This window comes from Gymnoscopelus braueri (genome assembly GCF_963280865.1).
Source record: "Gymnoscopelus braueri genome assembly, chromosome: 22".
In the NCBI taxonomy this organism is placed as follows: Eukaryota; Metazoa; Chordata; class Actinopteri; order Myctophiformes; family Myctophidae; genus Gymnoscopelus; species Gymnoscopelus braueri.
In genome coordinates this window covers 30,688,609-30,705,372 of record NC_137624.1, presented here as the reverse complement: position 1 = coordinate 30,705,372, position 16,764 = coordinate 30,688,609, and the positions used below count along the sequence as shown (strand labels likewise).

Genomic DNA, 16,764 nt, shown 5'->3' with positions numbered 1-16,764 from the left:
CTTTCTACTTTTGGTACTTTAAGTACATTTTGATGCCAATACATTTGTACTTTTACTCGAGTACATTTATACTCGACACTTATACTTATACTTAAGTAAAACAAACTACTTTTTCCACTTTGAATGTAACTGTCTTGAATCAACTTATATTACAATTACAAACGTATTAAAATACGCATGCACACATGGACAGATGGATTGACGGACGGACACGCACGCACTCAAGTTACCGTACATGCAAGTGCACACAGAATTATTGTCTGTCCAACTCCATGGGGGTCCTGCTTTGTTGTAAGATGATAATCGCTCACATTAGTCTACTGTGCAGCCGAATTCAGAGAATCTCATTTGTGAGACTATCAGTGGGTTCATCGTTGGGTCATCTTTGAGCTTTTGGCCAAACACAGGATGTGAGATCTAGGATGTATTTCAAACAGTTATCTCTGCAAACAAGACACAGGATGTCTGGCATTTTCTGCCACTTTAACCACATGAAGCCTAGCCTATCCCTATTCTGGGGAGAAGAACATTCACCGAAAATAGCCGATGAACAAGCTTGACTATTATTGTAGGAGTGCAAACTAGGAATAAGCAGAGTAAGCATGAGCTCTAGTCAATAAACAACAAGGTAAATAGAGAGAGAACAAAGTACTGCCTCAAAGAAACTATACGATACCAGGTAAACGATCTTAATGCCTTTAAGGAAAGAAGAATACAATTGTGTGTGCGTGCGTGCGTGCGTGCGTGCGTGTGTGCGTGCGTGCGTGCGTGTGTTTATTTTGCATAGGTCATATGTTTTCCATGCTTTATTTAAAACTGCACTATGTACCTGTCCTCTTCTACCCCGGATTTGAACCCGGTTTCCTGGGCAAGTGCTGACATTTTTTTACCAGCTAATATAGCCTGCCTGCTTGCTCAGGGGATAAACCATCAGGTAAATTTGTGCAACTGAAAATGTGGTGATGCAGTATTTTGTAAAGCTACCAGCTATAGTGGGGGAAAAGGCTCATCCAGCTTACTGAAAGTGTCTACTGTCTACAAAAGAAATTGGTTAAGGTAGTTAGTTACTTATAGCTGCTTAACAGAGTGCATTAGCCAGGTCTGTTATGTGTGTGTGTGTGTGTTCTGTACAGTATGTGTTTTCTTTAACCGCATCCCTCACTCCAGACATTGATCAGTGGAACAAGGTGATTGAGCAGCTAGGTACGCCCACGCCCGAATTCATGAAGAAGTTACAACCCACCGTGAGGAACTATGTGGAGAACCGGCCCAAGTACGCCGGTCTCACCTTCCCAAAACTATTCCCTGACTGCCTGTTCCCTGCTGACTCCGAACACAACAAACTCAAAGGTTGGGGAAACCTGTAACTCTTACAAAAATGTGAATCCTGCGTTATTTTAACCCATTAAGACCAGGAACGCATCTGTGTCATTATAGATTTTTTTGGCTATTCAAAAATAGTAGATATACAAGCTCATATACAAGCTTTTAGATCTGCTATTTTTTTTAAATCATGAAAGTTTTTCCAAATCTTTTTAAAGCGAACATTTGTAACTCAAATCCTTACTTCTGGGGGTCCCTGGAACAAAAATATTTTGAGATGGGGGTCCGCGGCCAAATACATATAATTTTGGGGGTCCTTGACATGAAAAGGTTTGAGAACCACTGATATTATAGTTTCAGAAAACTGTTGACATTTTGTAGAATCGGCCTCAGGTCTTAATGGGTTAATTAATTAAATGTTATTTTAACCAATCTGTGTGGTAGGTGGAATGTTAATTACAACATAATTAGCACATGTGTGCAGTGGTTGGAAGTGGTCTCCCTACTCTTCCACTGAGAAATGTAGACCCTGTGTTCGGGTAGGAGTAGGGACACCTACTGGTTGGCAAGTAGTACTGCCTGAAGAAGCTCATAAACAATATCGCCCCCTAGCCTAGTGGGGATTGCCTGTTTGGAAGGGAGGTAGATATTTGTTCTCCCACAAGGAAGACCTGGTTTTAAATCCCGGGTATAGCACATGAAAGTTACAGAATGCAGCTTTAAACTGGATCTATAATTATATATAGCAGTGCTATAAATATCCTTGAAACTATATGTTGTGTTGCACTGACCATGTGAATGATGTATGACATGCTCTCTTCTGTGTAACTTCCCTTATTATGAATAAGTATAACATTGGTACCAAATGTAGAGCATAAATTAATTATATTTTTGAGGTATGTACTACGAGTACTTACAGAACAATGCAGATGTATCGATGCCTTCTTCTGTATATGGTTATGTAGTTTTGTGATAGAGACTTATTCAATATTTCCAGCATGGCGCTTGTGAGATAACTACATACTGTAGTTAGTTAGTTAGTTTATTTATTTTGGTCGTGAAAAAAAAAACTGTTGAACACACAGAATGTTGTCAACAAGATAACTTTTGTCCGAAAAGGTTTGGGCTGAAGCCGAAGCTTATTATGCCCACCTTATTAATATTTACATTAATTGTCACAAAAGAAAAAGGAAACAAAAGAGCAACAAAAAAAAGAGCAAAACTATCCCACAATGCAGAATCAGTCATGATAATAATCCAATGTACTGGATAGGAAATAGATTGAAATAGATTCACAACAATGTTGTGCGTTAACTGAACTACCCAGGGAAAAAGGTTGAATCAAAACACCTCCTATGACTCATTTGAGATTAGAGGGATGTTTATTATGGTAGGCAGTTCTATTTCTAAATGTGGAAAATCCCACCAAGAAGATAATGAATACTGTGTGCTCCACTGCGCTCGCATCAAAGCCTTCATGTGGTTAAAAACTCTCAGCTAGGAATCACTTGTGTTCTGGCTGCCTGCGCCGCATGCTGGGATCTCGGCTGGTAAAGGAAACACACCCACTGAGAGAGAGAGAGAGAGAGAAGGAGGGCGGGGGAGGAGGTATCACAAGGTAGCATTATGTATTAAAGCCGTGGTTCTCAACCTGTGGGTCGGGAGCGCGTTGCGAGGCGTTGTGACTGTGAGCTTGAAGATCTGCTATTTTCACAATATTTATCTGTGAAACCGAGTCAAACTAAATGTAATGCCTCAAACTCCTACAATTCCAAGTGCTTGTCAGGGTGGGGGTCCCCAGTTCAAATAATATTATTTTGGGGGGGTCCCCAGTTCAAATATGATCCTTTTGGGGGGTCGCGGCCTGAAAAGGTTGAGAACCAGAGTGTATTAAAGCCTATCAGGCTACTATTGTTCTCGAGTGTAATTATGAGTCAAGTAGGAAGCGGAAGCGGTCGTTATTTTGGTCGTTACTGAACTGTTGGAGAGGACGAGAATAGAGAGTGTTCAGGAATTCTGACGTACAGAGGGGAGGAGGGGGTCCCCGAAGAGAGAGAGAGAGAGGTCCCAAATCCCAGCTTGGGCCATGCAGGGGAGATAGTGCTTCTGAGCTTCAGGCAGTTGTACTTGGGAACCAAGTGTCCTATAACTCGGGGTTTAAATGTCTCAATGGAAGAGTAGGAATACCACCTCCAACGGATATCGTTGCTGTCGGGCAGAAACCTCTTATCTCCATATTTTTTGTGTGTTTTCGTTTTTTAAGAATTTTACGCTCTACTTGATCATACTACAGCGTCACACAAAAGTAGCAGATCTACAAGCTCGTTTTGAGCTTGTAGATCTGCTACTTTTGCTATTAATTGGAATCTTGAAAAAGTGTCCATCCGACAGAGACGATATGTTAGTCATATAGTATTAACATACTTAGGCGACTATACCACACAGATTGGTTGAAATAATTAATTAAACTGCAAATCCTTTGTTCCAACCACAGCCAGCCAGGCCAGAGACCTGCTGTCTAAGATGTTGATCATTGACCCCGCTAAAAGGATATCTGTGGACGAGGCCTTACAGCACCCTTACATCAACGTGTGGTACGATCCGGCTGAGGTGGAGGCGGTGAGTAGGAGCTCCCTCTAGTGGTGTATCTGAATAAATTAGTAGTAATAGGATCTTAGTAAATTGGGGGGGGGGGGGGGGGGGTCAGGATTTATTGATGCTCAGTGTGCATTTGTAGTACTGCTTTTTTCAGCCAGCCATATTGACATTAAATAGTCGGCTAATCACAGGCGCTATCAATGATACTAATTAAGGTTCTGTTCCATTTAGTGTAGCAGAGTCTTTGGCGCAAACATGTACAATGGCAACACCAATTAACTCTGTTTGACCTGAATGGAACACAACCTTAACCAAGTTGCATTGATAACACTTGTGTTTACCCCACTATTTCATGTCAAAATGGCTGAAAAAGATCTATTGTAGCTGGATGACCAGATATCATATTCACTCTCTTATCCTGATCTTAGTTCAAAGGGGTTTTCATAATAATACAGTAATTGTTTAAAGCATTACTTCTTTTTGTAATCTTTGTTTTATAGGTGTGCCAGGGAAATAACAAACATTATGTACTGTAACAGTAGCCTGGCATGGCCAGACTAATATTACTGCGTAGAATCTTTTGCAATGGCAGATTTGTCTGGTTTACAGGCTACTGTAACAGAGGTGTTGTAAAGGGACGACATCTAGTGGCTGAATGCTGTCTAGCGCCCCTTTAACTTCTGAGAGTGTACACATGTAACCAAAATACATTAGTGCACTCTCAAGAGTTGCCAACGGTTACAATGAACACTGAGGATTTTACTGAGTGCATGGGTAGAAATACATTAACGAGGGCATAGTCTGTGCAAGATCTTGTTAATTGACACGGCCCAGGATATGTCTGGTTCTACATACCTTCAGGGCAGCAGTTCACATTCTGATGAGTAATAATGAAAAAACAACTGTTTTGTAGCATGATGTCTCATTTCTGTAAATGCTGTTGTGTAGTTAGTTGTGTAGTTAGGGTTATTATATTAATGAATTTTCATGTTAGCACTTATGTGATGTATTTTCTAACCCTGGCCATCAATGGCATTTCTCCTTCAACACATTTTCTGCTGTTTTTCCCCCCTCTCTTAATATCATTTCATGCTGATGAAGGCAAGAGATCTCGTCCAAATATCCATGGTAAGTAGCCACCGTCCGACATCAAGGAAATATCTCATTCCGTGGACCTCAGACACACATAGAGGATAGAGAACACACAGTTCATGTGCTTTATGTTAAAGGAAAACGTGTCATATTTTCATCCTAAATCCCATTGTTTTGATGTGAGGAGATCTGTATATAATGCGGTCAAAAAACATACCCTATGTTTTCTGTGTATATTTCTGCAAAATGTTGACATCGCAAAGCAATGATGTCAAATGCGTCGTTTCACATTATTGAGCATGCGGAATGTACGCGTTTATGCCTTTTGCACCGTAAACTTTGCAAACCCCATCATTTCATTGGCTTAGCCTGGGTGGAATTGACGTGTGTTTAACTTATGTAACTACCTGTATAGCTGGCTTGCGCCCCGAAAACATGTGTGAATTTGGAAACGGGTGATAAACTATTCCATCCGCCACGGATTCCATCCACCTCTGACGAGCAAGGCCCAGTGGTGGAAGAAGTACTCAGATATTTTACTTAAATACAAGTAGCAATACCACAATGTAAAAAATACTCTGTTACAAGTTAAAAGGCCTGTGTACAAAATGTTACTTGAGTAAAAGTACAAAAGTATTGGCATCAAAATATACTTAAGAGTACCGAATTGGCATAACGAATAAAAAGAATAGAGTCTACACACTGGATCATGGTCCCTCTTTAAGGACCACAATGTTGTGTTTCATCCTTTTGACAGATACAGTAATAAATACAAATATATGTTCATCGTATACCATGCATTTTTGTCCAAAAAAACGTCAGTCAATTACAATAAGGTTTCGAGTGTCTAGCTCGTTCTCAGACACACAAAAAAATAATTAAGAGAAGAAAAAGACCATTACTGCATCAAATGTAATCAACAAACTATACTATAAAAACTGTACAAACATTGGCCAAATTGTCAAATAATATAAGAAAGAGGCAAACATTTTGAAAATAGCCGATCTACAAGCTCAGAACGCCTCGCAACGCGAGGCGTTGTGAGCTTGTAGATCTACTATTTTCACAACAGTTATCTGTGGAACCGAGTCAAACTAAATGTAACGATGTAATGATTATTTTAGGGGATCACGGCCTGAAAAGGTTGAGAACCACTGGACTGGTACAGGGACCGACTGGGACAGGGACAGCATAACTAGACTGGGACAGGTTTAGAGTGACTAGCCTGGGACACGGACAAACATTCAAACTAGACTGGGACTGGGATAAAATAACCAGACTAGGACAGGCACAAACCGCTAGACGTCATGGCAACGTCAAAATAGGACATGAGCAGACTAACGCCTTTGCCAGAGTTATGAGGTTTTGGGTCGCTTCGTCGTTAGCTACGTGTGTGTAAAGATATCAAGGGTGATTTTAATGAACAAATACAGTGTAAGCTCGATATGTCATTTGTATGATAAATAATCAAGGCTATTAACTGCTTATTTTATTTCATTCACCTCAAATAGTTTTCATTCTAATTCGCAAGTCATTCATGCTCCTCTCCGCCCTGACCTGTCTTTGTGTTGACATTGAGATAAAAAAAAGAGCATCTTCTTGTCATGAATTCTGTTTTCTTACAGTGTCTCTAGAGTGCTCTACTGCCACTGAATGTGACATTTTGTCATAATTCAAATAGATGACAAAAGTACTGTAGTAACAGTAGTAACTGTTTGAAATCCTTGTGTTAGTAGTTTGTGAAAGAGTATCTTTTCACCGAGGATGATGCATTGTTTGTCACCCATTCACATTTAACGTTTTGAACATTGTTTTCAACTTTAAGTCACTGAAGCAGTTTTGTAACGGGGTTGTTAATTTTTGGATCATTCTCATTGGTACTACAGTATTTAGTTGTCTAGTGATATCAGTGTCATGAATGTCCTTTTATACCACTTGAAACATCTTAGTTTAAACTGTGACGTGTGGTTCATCAACCAAGCCAAATCTAAAATGTGTTCTGTATCTCTTCTCTCCAGCCTCCACCTCAGATCTATGACAAGGCACTTGATGAGAGAGAACATTCCATTGATGAATGGAAAGGTACGGTTGGCGCGGGGAAACTCATTACATTAGGTGGTTCATACTACTGTAGTTCAAACCCGGGGATACGCGCACCCAACTTTGTGCAGATTTGAGACTTGGGAACGCAACTGCCACAACAGTTTCCATATCCTGTGGCAAAAATGCTAATGAACAGCTTAAAATTGGGCAGTTAAAAATCTGGTTCAATCATTTCTGATCGATATATACCAACGGTAAGCAGAACGCTCGGTAGAGGAACCTAGTCTGCTCGGTACTGGAACCTAGTCGGACTAGTCTTCTTCTTTTTTTCGCGGAACGCTCGGTACAAGGCAAGTGGCCCGCTTGGTGAGAACAGACTACAGCCCCTTATATTAAGTTGGTGAGAACAGACTACAGCCCCTTATACTGTGTTGGTGAGAACAGCAAAAACTGTTAAAACGACAGAGGCGTGCCGTCTGAACCACGAGAGGAACCACTGAGCGTGCCGTCAGACGAGCGAATCGCCATGCCGAATGAAAGTACGCTTCAGCCGACTTAGCGCTGTTCGAGTTAACGCCCCGATAGGGACAGAATTGTAATCATCATTTGGCAAGCGACACTGCCGTAACCGTACAACAAGAGTTTATAAACCAAACATAATTAGACAGTGAGGACACTTAGGGAAGAGTGGACTTGATTTTTGTCGTTCTTCTATTCACTCTCTTCTGTCAGCATGTTGTAATGCTTTTCTTTTCCCCGACAGAACTAATCTACAAAGAGGTGATGAACTTTGAGGAGAGAACGAAGAATGGCGTCGTGAAGGGACAGCCTTCACCTTCAGGTACTCTCAGTGCATAGCCCTAATCGCTCTGTAAGTGAACCTACTATAATAACTTAATGGAGTTACTAACTCTTGTAACCAAAGAAAACACATTGTGCCATTTGACCATGTGTCTCTGTCCTTGTCATCTTGTCGTGTTTGGTTGATTGTTTTTGAGGCAAGTTGAGACATTTATAACGTAATGCTAATTTGTGCAGCACTATACTGTATGTAAGGTTAATTTACCCACTGCATTATCATAGCAATGTTTTGAACATTGGTGTCTGTAGCTATTGAACTTGTCATAGTAAATTGTAAATAGATTAATGAAAATTTTGTGTGTATGTGTATATCTATGTTTGGACATGATTTAAGGTTGGGGTCCTGGATCAAGTACAGTATACTGTCTGTGCTGTAGTTAGTCTCTGCTCTTTATGGCATTCTACTGTTTCGGAAAGTGAGTGTAATTCTCACAGTTTGCCACATGAGGGCAGTATTGATATTGGTCATAGTGGAGTGAATAACAGCATAAATGGGTCACACAGAATCCAGTGCTGAAAACAGCTGCCTAGTGCATGTCTGTGTGCGTGCGTGCGTGTGTGCGTGCGTGCGTGCGTGCGTGCATGCGTGCGTGTCTGTCTGTGTGTGTGCGTCTGTGAGTGTGTGCGTGTTAGTCCCCCTAGGATTCCCCATCAGTTGAGTGTTGACTCAAGTATTGCTAGCGTGCTTCACCTTTGTTGCTATGCAGCCATTCTGTGAACTGTGTTTAGGTTCCTTTGATCAATCTATTATATCTCTGTCTCTCTCCATCTTCTGTCTTTGTAATCAAGCAGATAATGAGAACAGTCGACGCAGTGCAGTGTATTGCAGTGCAATGTTTTGCAGGACACCGTATTGCAGTGCAGTGTATATATTACATTCTGTACTGTACTGATAATCTGTAAAAAGCTGAAAAATTACCAAGGCCTACATGAGGATCAAAGCGCTGGACTAAGTCACATGCAGTGCATTATATTGCCATGCATTGTATTTCAGTGCAAAGGCTCTAGACAGAATGGTTTTACTGCAGTATGATTTTAGAGTGTTTGTTCAGTAACAGGGGTCTCTTTTGTCTGCTCATTTCTTTGTTTCATCACTTCCAATTTCACTTGTTTATCCTGTATGCGTTATCTCTCCTGAATGGATCAAATTGGTATGCCAAATTCTCTGTTCACTGTAGATCTGGAGAGACCCCTGGCTATGACTCAACAAACACTGCACTTAAAACAATCAAAAAGGAGACATAAAGAGGAGATTTGTGCCTTACATTAGAGCCCAACAGATGACCGATTTTAGGCTTTGATGCAGATCCGCATTTTGGAGTCATAGGCTGGCCACATGATAATTCAGAGAACATGATTTGACTCCCCCTCACACACAACACAAACACACACACGCAGAGACAGACCTAATGTCCAATCACTGCAATCAGTAACATAAGACTGACACAGGATGATAAGAAACAACAAAGTCATCGGACCCTTACCTTAAAGCCCGATTCATACTTCGCCACAAGACAGCGCCCGGACGAAAATAGCCGACCTACAAGAGTGCAGAGTAGTACCCAAATGCAGGACCAACAGACAAGGTTCAAATCAAAAGGTTCATTAAACTTAAGTTTTCCAAATCAACTGGGCAGACCCAAACCTAAACAACAACGACATAAAGACGGATCAAAGCATTAATACAAAATTCACAACCAGTGACCACACTGAAACAGCAGAACAACCTGACTAACACTCGACACAAGCAGGCATACAGACTGTAAATTAACTAGACACAGGTGAACACAAAACCAATCAAGTAATAATCACTGGGTGGAGAGACAATACAAGTAACAATTGCAATGACAGGAAACAAAAGGCCATTACTACAAAATAAAAAGGAACAGAACGGTAAATTATAACCTGAATACACCACAGAAAACCAGAAACAATAAAATATCACTACAAAATAAAATACAAGGTAACAAATCCTGACAATTGTGAGCTCGCAGGTCGGCTATAAAAGCACACGGCGCTGGCGTTGTGACGGAGCATAAATTAGGCAGAATTCTCTGTGTTACATCCCAAACACACTGTGGTCTTGCTTGTATTTGTAGCTGTTAATGGTGTTTATGTTTTTTTGGAATGCCTCCTGTGTCGTGTCGGTGGTTTGTGCCGCTGTCTGTCCCTGGACTCTTGTACGTTGTAACCCCCTGCTGCCGTTGATTCCCTTAGCACAGGTGCAGCCGTGAACAGCAGCGAGAGCCCCCCTCCCTCATCCTCCGTCAACGACATCTCTTCCATGTCCACCGACCAGACCCTGGCCTCCGACACCGACAGCAGCCTGGAGACCTCTGCAGGACCCCTGGGGTGTTGCAGGTGACTAGCAGCCTGCCTGCGCAACCCCATGTTCTTCCGAAGGTGAAGAAAGAAAACCCCCATAGGAAACCGCCCTACTACCCCAACGGAAAATACAACAAAAAAAGATTATCCAAAAATATGAAAATGAGTATGTCAAGAACAAAAACTGACTTAAGGAAACATGTAGAATAACGAAATCTGAAATGACAAAAATCTAAAGCCTGCGCATTTTCATTCAAAAAGAAACAAAAAATGGTACCGAAGCTCAATTAAACGAGCCGAGATATATGTTTATGAACTTCTAGTTGCTTTGCTTATATCTCCCCCACCCCTATTGTATATGGCATCAACAATGCTTAAACTGGCATCTTTCTGTAAAGTGTATATTGACTGGCTGCTGGTCTTCTAATCCCCCTACACAAGCATCTATGCTTCAATCAATGTGGCAAGGTGGGCTGCCATTTTATTCACGAACACTTGTAAAATATAAACTTCCATTCACTTTCATCCCCTATACCCTCTTCAGCTGTCTGGATGTCCCCAGAGGCTCTCCGTCCTGTCCCCCATCCAACACACCCCCTAATGTGAGGTTGCCAGATTTGTGTGTTTGTTTGTGATTTATTCCATCCACCAGGGTATGTATTTGCTCTGAAGCAAACCCTGTCTTTACTTGTAAATAATGTAATTGTGTACAGCTGAGGGGCGCAGAGTTGGGACCGATGGCCAGTACACTGGGAGTTCTCTGATGAGCGCACCTTGCCACATCGTTGCTTTCCACCTTTAGTTGCCCCTGCCTGTAGCTATAGATCTGCATGTCTAGATGAAAACTATGCTAATCTCACTGTATGCTAAAATAAGTCTGTGTAATCTGCAGACTTTTTGTTTATATACAATGTAAAGTAAATAAGCTCCAAACACGGGGGGTTCTGGTCAGAGGATAGGGTGTGTGCGCGTGTGTGCGTGCGCGTGTGCGTGTGTGTGTGTGTGTGTGTGTGTGTGTGTGTGTGTGTGTGTGTGTGTGTGTGTGTGTGTGAGCGAGGCATAGACGTTCTGCTCTGTAAACGTTAGGGCTGGGATCAGGCCTTTTAGGGTCAGTGCACTCAGAAATCAGACTTCGCCGGCATTGCGTTCGGCGCTCTTCCGGACGAGGCTTGATTGGAGTGTAAACGTCCCCGACTCCCTTTTACTCCGGCTAGCGGGATACAGTATGTTTGTGTGATCTATCCTTCCACATCCCTCCACCCCTCCACAGGCCCATCACTCCCACATGCACTGCTAAAATTCTGAGTGTTCATTTAACAACTGTCAACCTGGCGTCCCTATTTCCCTACTTCTCAAAAGTAGCAAAATTAGGAGATCTACAAGCTCACAACGCGGCGCCATGCAACACATTGTGAGCTTGTAGATCAACTATTTCCGCCACAAGACACTAAAGTTAAAGGGGCTTGAAACCTAGATGGCTGACCTTATAGTACATTGTGATGTAAGCATTGACATGCACATTTCCACACCTAAATCTAACCCATTATTAATGATATTAGCTGCAGCTGCATTGCTGACTGTACATCAGTGTACTACAAGGTCAGCCTGACGTGTCTTTACCCTTCTGTAGTTTTTAAACCTGCACAGGAAAAAAAACTACAAAATGGGCCCAGGGTGTCATGCCGCTTTTACTTTGAGAGTGTACAATTGTAACCACCTACCATTTACCATCTCCGAGTTACAGTAAAGCTGCTACAAGTGATATTTTGGGGTTATTTGTTAAAACGTTAAAGATCTATGTTGCAATAACACTTGGGACAGCAATTTCATCCTATCAGGAAAGAGAACCCCACAAAGATCTTAAATGTTATAGTGTTCCATTGCAACACTCTATAGCAATGATTGCTATAGGAATATGGAGTCATTTAACACTAGAAATACACTTATAGCACCTTTAAATGAACACTGATGATTTTACTGTGTAGACACATGAGGTTGGTCTGTTTATAAGTTATTGTGGCATTACTAGAAGAAGACTACACACGTTTATATGACCGTCTGAAGCATAGAAGGAGTTTAGAACGAAAAACTAGACAATGTCGGTAGTGAGAAGGCAGGGTGCCACACCGTTTACCTCATACTAATGTTTTGTTTTGTTCCAATGTAAACAACAGACACACTTCACTGAATGACGACTCATGCAATGTTTGCGTTAATCAAAAGGGAATTGGATATACAGACTACCTAACAGTCGGTTGTGTTGAATAGATGATATTTAGCGGGGAGATGTATTTTTTAATTATTTATTTATTTTGATAGACGGAAGCTGAATTATGGCAAGTGCCTTTTGGAATGATACAGATTTTTGTTTTCCCCCCTCACTGTATACAGAATTTATCCGTTTTAGTGGTGGTACTGAAGCTTGAAGCTACTGCTAGAGCCCATTGTGTGAGATGCTAAGGAGGTGCGACCATTGGATGATGGCTAATTTAGACTTTGTTGTGTGACTGCGCTGCTCGCCGATAATCACTTAATTTGGGGCGAGTGACATGGCTGTACAACAAAGTTTAAATAACAGATCACAATTAGCTTACAGTGACACTGGACATGGCCTGTCTTTTCATGCTGTGTTTACCAATCTCCTCTCAGAGTAACATGCCTGGTCAAAACCGTATTCGTGAAGGTTTAATACCTGATTTATAATACTTGGTTGCGTGCTGGTGTCACGCACCAAAAATAGCAGATCTACAAGCTCACAACCCGTTACACTCAAACGGGGCTTCTTTCATAAACTTGCACCACCCCAATATTCTTTAAATGTCTTTGTTGTTTTTGTCAGAACGTCAGGGCCCAGGTTTAGTCGGTTTCAAGATGGAGTCTCAGTCTTCTGAGCGACCCCTCACATGCACACACTGTAGAACAGCATTCTCCATTCGGCTAATACGGTACTACCTTCATCCACAATTACATCTTACCTTATATAGAATTATTACAAAGCAGTTTACGTTAATCAAACTCGTAATCAGGTAGCGGCCACCATTTACGATGTACTCCTATCGATTAGCAAATGGAACACACATGACCCACGTTTGTGTTAGTTTTTGTTTTTGTACCTTGTGTATGTCTTTCTAGGTCAGTTTCTTTACATTTTAAAAACAAAGACAACATTCTGTTGTATATCGTTTCTTCACACAGGTCTAGTGTTGATGTTTTTATTGGGCACAGCGTTGTTGAGAGTTACAGGGGTAATGCTATTTGTGTTGTATGCAAAACAAGTAGAAAGTAGAATCTTTGTGAGCTACTGTATGTCTTCGTACCAACACAAATTGAGTGCAATCATGATGCATCATCTGCATAATAACTAGGACTAGATTATTTCACGGAATGGCCGTGATCTACTTTTGTTTTATATCATTTCACAGTGATCACTGATGTGGCTGACAGGTGACAATTGGCTGATTCCGAATCAGATTTTAAGACAAGAGGGGCATATTCACAAGAACAATTGAATCAATTCAGCAACATTGTGTTTAACAAAAAACAGCGGTCAACACACACACACGTTGAATTGAACCATCCTTAAACTTATGGAAATAGCTTGTACTGTATGTTATAGCATGGCTTGTGTTGAGTGACTCAGAATAAAAGGTACTATAATAATCACTATACAATATTGTTCCACACAATGAGGGATGTTTCCACTATACAGTCTTTGCAGAGGCCTCACAGATAAGACTGTTCCAGTAGACCTTTCATTGAAATATTTCTAATGTTTGGTTATTAGTACACTTTGGACAGTCCTAGGTGTGATCGGTGTGATCTTCAGACCGCCGGTTGCAGTTGAGTGGGTTGACTTTTTGCATGAACTATGTTGTACATACAAATGGATCATAATCCCACAAACCTACACAATGTAGTACATACTTATATTTAATAACTACATTTTGTTTACACCTTTATGCCAGTGGCTTATGTAGAGTGAAACATGCAAAGATTTCGTTCACAGATCTAACAGGGGTTACTGAGGGCGGTGTCTCCAGAATAAGATAGCTTTGTCTTTGTGTTCAGGGTCTGGTCAGGGCATTCTTTAAAAAAACAGGGTGGAACTTTCATGACTACTAAATTTTCTTACCGCTGGTTTTAGAGTGATATTAGTGGGCTCCAATACTGCAGATTCTCTCGATGTACTGTTGTAGTTTTTTCTACTGGGAATTTTTAACCATACCAATTCAATTAATTTGTACCTTTAAAGTAATGAACTCTCAATGAGCATAATTATTCCGGTTGTCAATGCAAAACATTTTAAATGTTTCTTTCTTTCTTTGGCTCCTTTTCCTGAATAATATCCTTCCAGAGAATTGTGTTTTTTCTAAAAGGTGCTCTTTAGACCTTTTTTATTCCAAATGGCTTAAGTCTTCATTAATCTTATACAAAGAAACCGTGGTGTCAGCACTGAATGTAGAAAAGTGTGGTTTTTCTATGATGCTTGTCAAAGCTGGTCAGCTTTGTTATCTGTGTGTGTGTGTGTGTGTGTGTGTGTGTGTGTGTGTGTGTGTGTGTGTGTGTGCATGCGCGTGCGTGCGTGGTGCGTGTGCACGTGCGCATGCGTGCGTGTGTGCGTGCGTGCATATGCGAACGTATGTACACGTGTGTGTGTGTGTGTGTGTGTGTGTGTGTGTGTGTGTGTGTGTGTGTGTGTGTGTGTGTGTGTGTGTGTGTGTGTGTGTGTGTGTGTGTGTGTGTGTGTGTGTGTGACTTCAAGGAAACCAGCATTCATTACAACCTGTCTATAAGGCTGAATTGTATGATATGATCTGGGTTCTTGTCAAAAGGCAGTTAAACTTTTCCACACACATGCTCAGATTTGTTTTTCTTTTCGCCTTTAAAGAACCAGACCTGAGTAATGTGTGATGGGATTTTAAGGGAGTTAATGGAGAGGTTTTGGTAAAGAGCCATAATACTCTTTGTGTACTCAGTGTAAATGCGTGATAGTTTAATGGGTTGCAGTACTACTGTGTGTAACTGGAAATAGGAGGGGTGTGTGTATTCATGTACGGTCACACTAACATTAGAATTAGAATGGTGTTGATGCCCCCCCCTGTATAAAAATGTATGCTTAAAACAAAGTTGTCCAAAAGACAGGTTGCAGTTCTGTGACTTTTCAAACCACATTTTGACTCATTTCACTCCGTCTGATATATTTAGGATTCAGGATGAGCACGTTCATACTGTACGTCAACGTTTCTCAACATCGGGTACGGGGACCACCAGGGGTCCACCAGGGGCCCCTTACAGGTCTGTCAAATGAGCACTGAGGATTTTACAGAGTAGATTTGGCAAAAAGAACTAACGAGATAAAAGAAAAGGTTGAGAATCACTGAAATAAACTATACTGGAACCTTAATGTACAAATCATCAGTGCTTATTTAACTCTTGAGAGTGTACAGTACAAATGGATCCCTTGTGGTCCCTGTGCTGACGTTGACAACCAGTGTTGTAGGTAACTACTGTATATTTGCTATTATATTATTTCCTGCATCACTCAACCACTGTCAGTCAAATCCATCAAATCAAATGTGGTTTCAGGAAGCGGCTTCCATACAGACAGTGCTAGTGATGCCCGACGTGTTTTTTTAATTTTATTTTATTTTTTCAATTCGTTCTCTCCTGATGGATGTCATATTGTAAATGACAACAACAATGCAAAATGCAATAATAAGATTTAAGTGCAGTCAGACAGGGAGGCAGGCTACTTTGTACTGCAAGGGCCAGGGTGAAGCTGATATTTATTGTTTATGAGGGTTTTTTTTATGTGGAAAAACTAAACTCTAAAATGGATGAAAAAGCCAGTTTGGTTCCTCAGAATCAGGCGGTGTTGTATTCCTTAATCCTTTGATTGGTTCTTCTCTCTTTCTTTGACTCTGTGCTGTTTCTAGAAATCATTCTGTTGACATTGTCAGGTTGAAAATAATTTTAAAAAATGTATCCGTTTCACGCTGATGGTCTCCCAGCTTCAGGATATAGCATTCCAATCAAATAAGACAAAAATGCTAAAGAAAAAGAAAAGTTTCAAAAATTTAAAAAATTAATATTGGAAGCTGTTACTGTAAACACTCAACATTTTAAAGGAACTGTGTATGTAAAAAATAAAAAAAATAAAAAAAGTATATGTATGTGATTGAAAATAAACAACATCTTTGACCTTGAACAAAATCTTGTTTTTTTTCCCATCCTGGGTTGATTGATTGATTGTCAATAATATTATGAGAGTTGCTGGCCAATAGTATATGCAAGGAATGGAGCATAGCAGTGGTGGTCATTTTGTAGTTCCACAGATACATTAATTATTTTAAGCCTGGAACCAAGCACCTCCTGGTTTGTCATGACCATAAAACATTTGATTCTGTGTAAAAGAAAATTTTATATTTGATTATATTATGTACTATATTTAATAAATACGGTTGTCTCCCTCCCTACTCTTCCACTGAGCCATTTAGAGGGTAGGAGAGCGCAATATCACTG

The 16,764-nt window shown here is 40.7% G+C and overlaps 1 protein-coding gene across 7 annotated transcripts in view; it reads left to right on the top strand.

Annotated features, from left to right (window-relative positions):
• Positions 1-10,347, top strand: part of mapk10 (mitogen-activated protein kinase 10) — a gene marked incomplete at its 5' end in the record, with an annotated part of 28,617 nt that extends 18,270 nt beyond the window's left edge. For 2 of the 7 annotated variants that reach the window (XM_080419160.1, XM_080419161.1), the window contains 6 exons: positions 1,168-1,350; positions 3,818-3,942; positions 5,023-5,049; positions 7,032-7,095; positions 7,820-7,897; positions 10,140-10,347. In XM_080419160.1, coding sequence (XP_080275286.1) covers positions 1,168-1,350; positions 3,818-3,942; positions 5,023-5,049; positions 7,032-7,095; positions 7,820-7,897; positions 10,140-10,282 — 620 coding nt within the window. In that variant the 3' untranslated portion in view covers positions 10,283-10,347. Of the gene's footprint in view, positions 1-1,167; positions 1,351-3,817; positions 3,943-5,022; positions 5,050-7,031; positions 7,096-7,819; positions 7,907-10,139 lie in introns of all 7 variants that reach the window. The other 5 variants (XM_080419162.1, XM_080419156.1, XM_080419158.1 and 2 more) reach the window with 4 other exon arrangements.
• Positions 10,348-16,764: the final 6,417 nt, after the last annotated feature.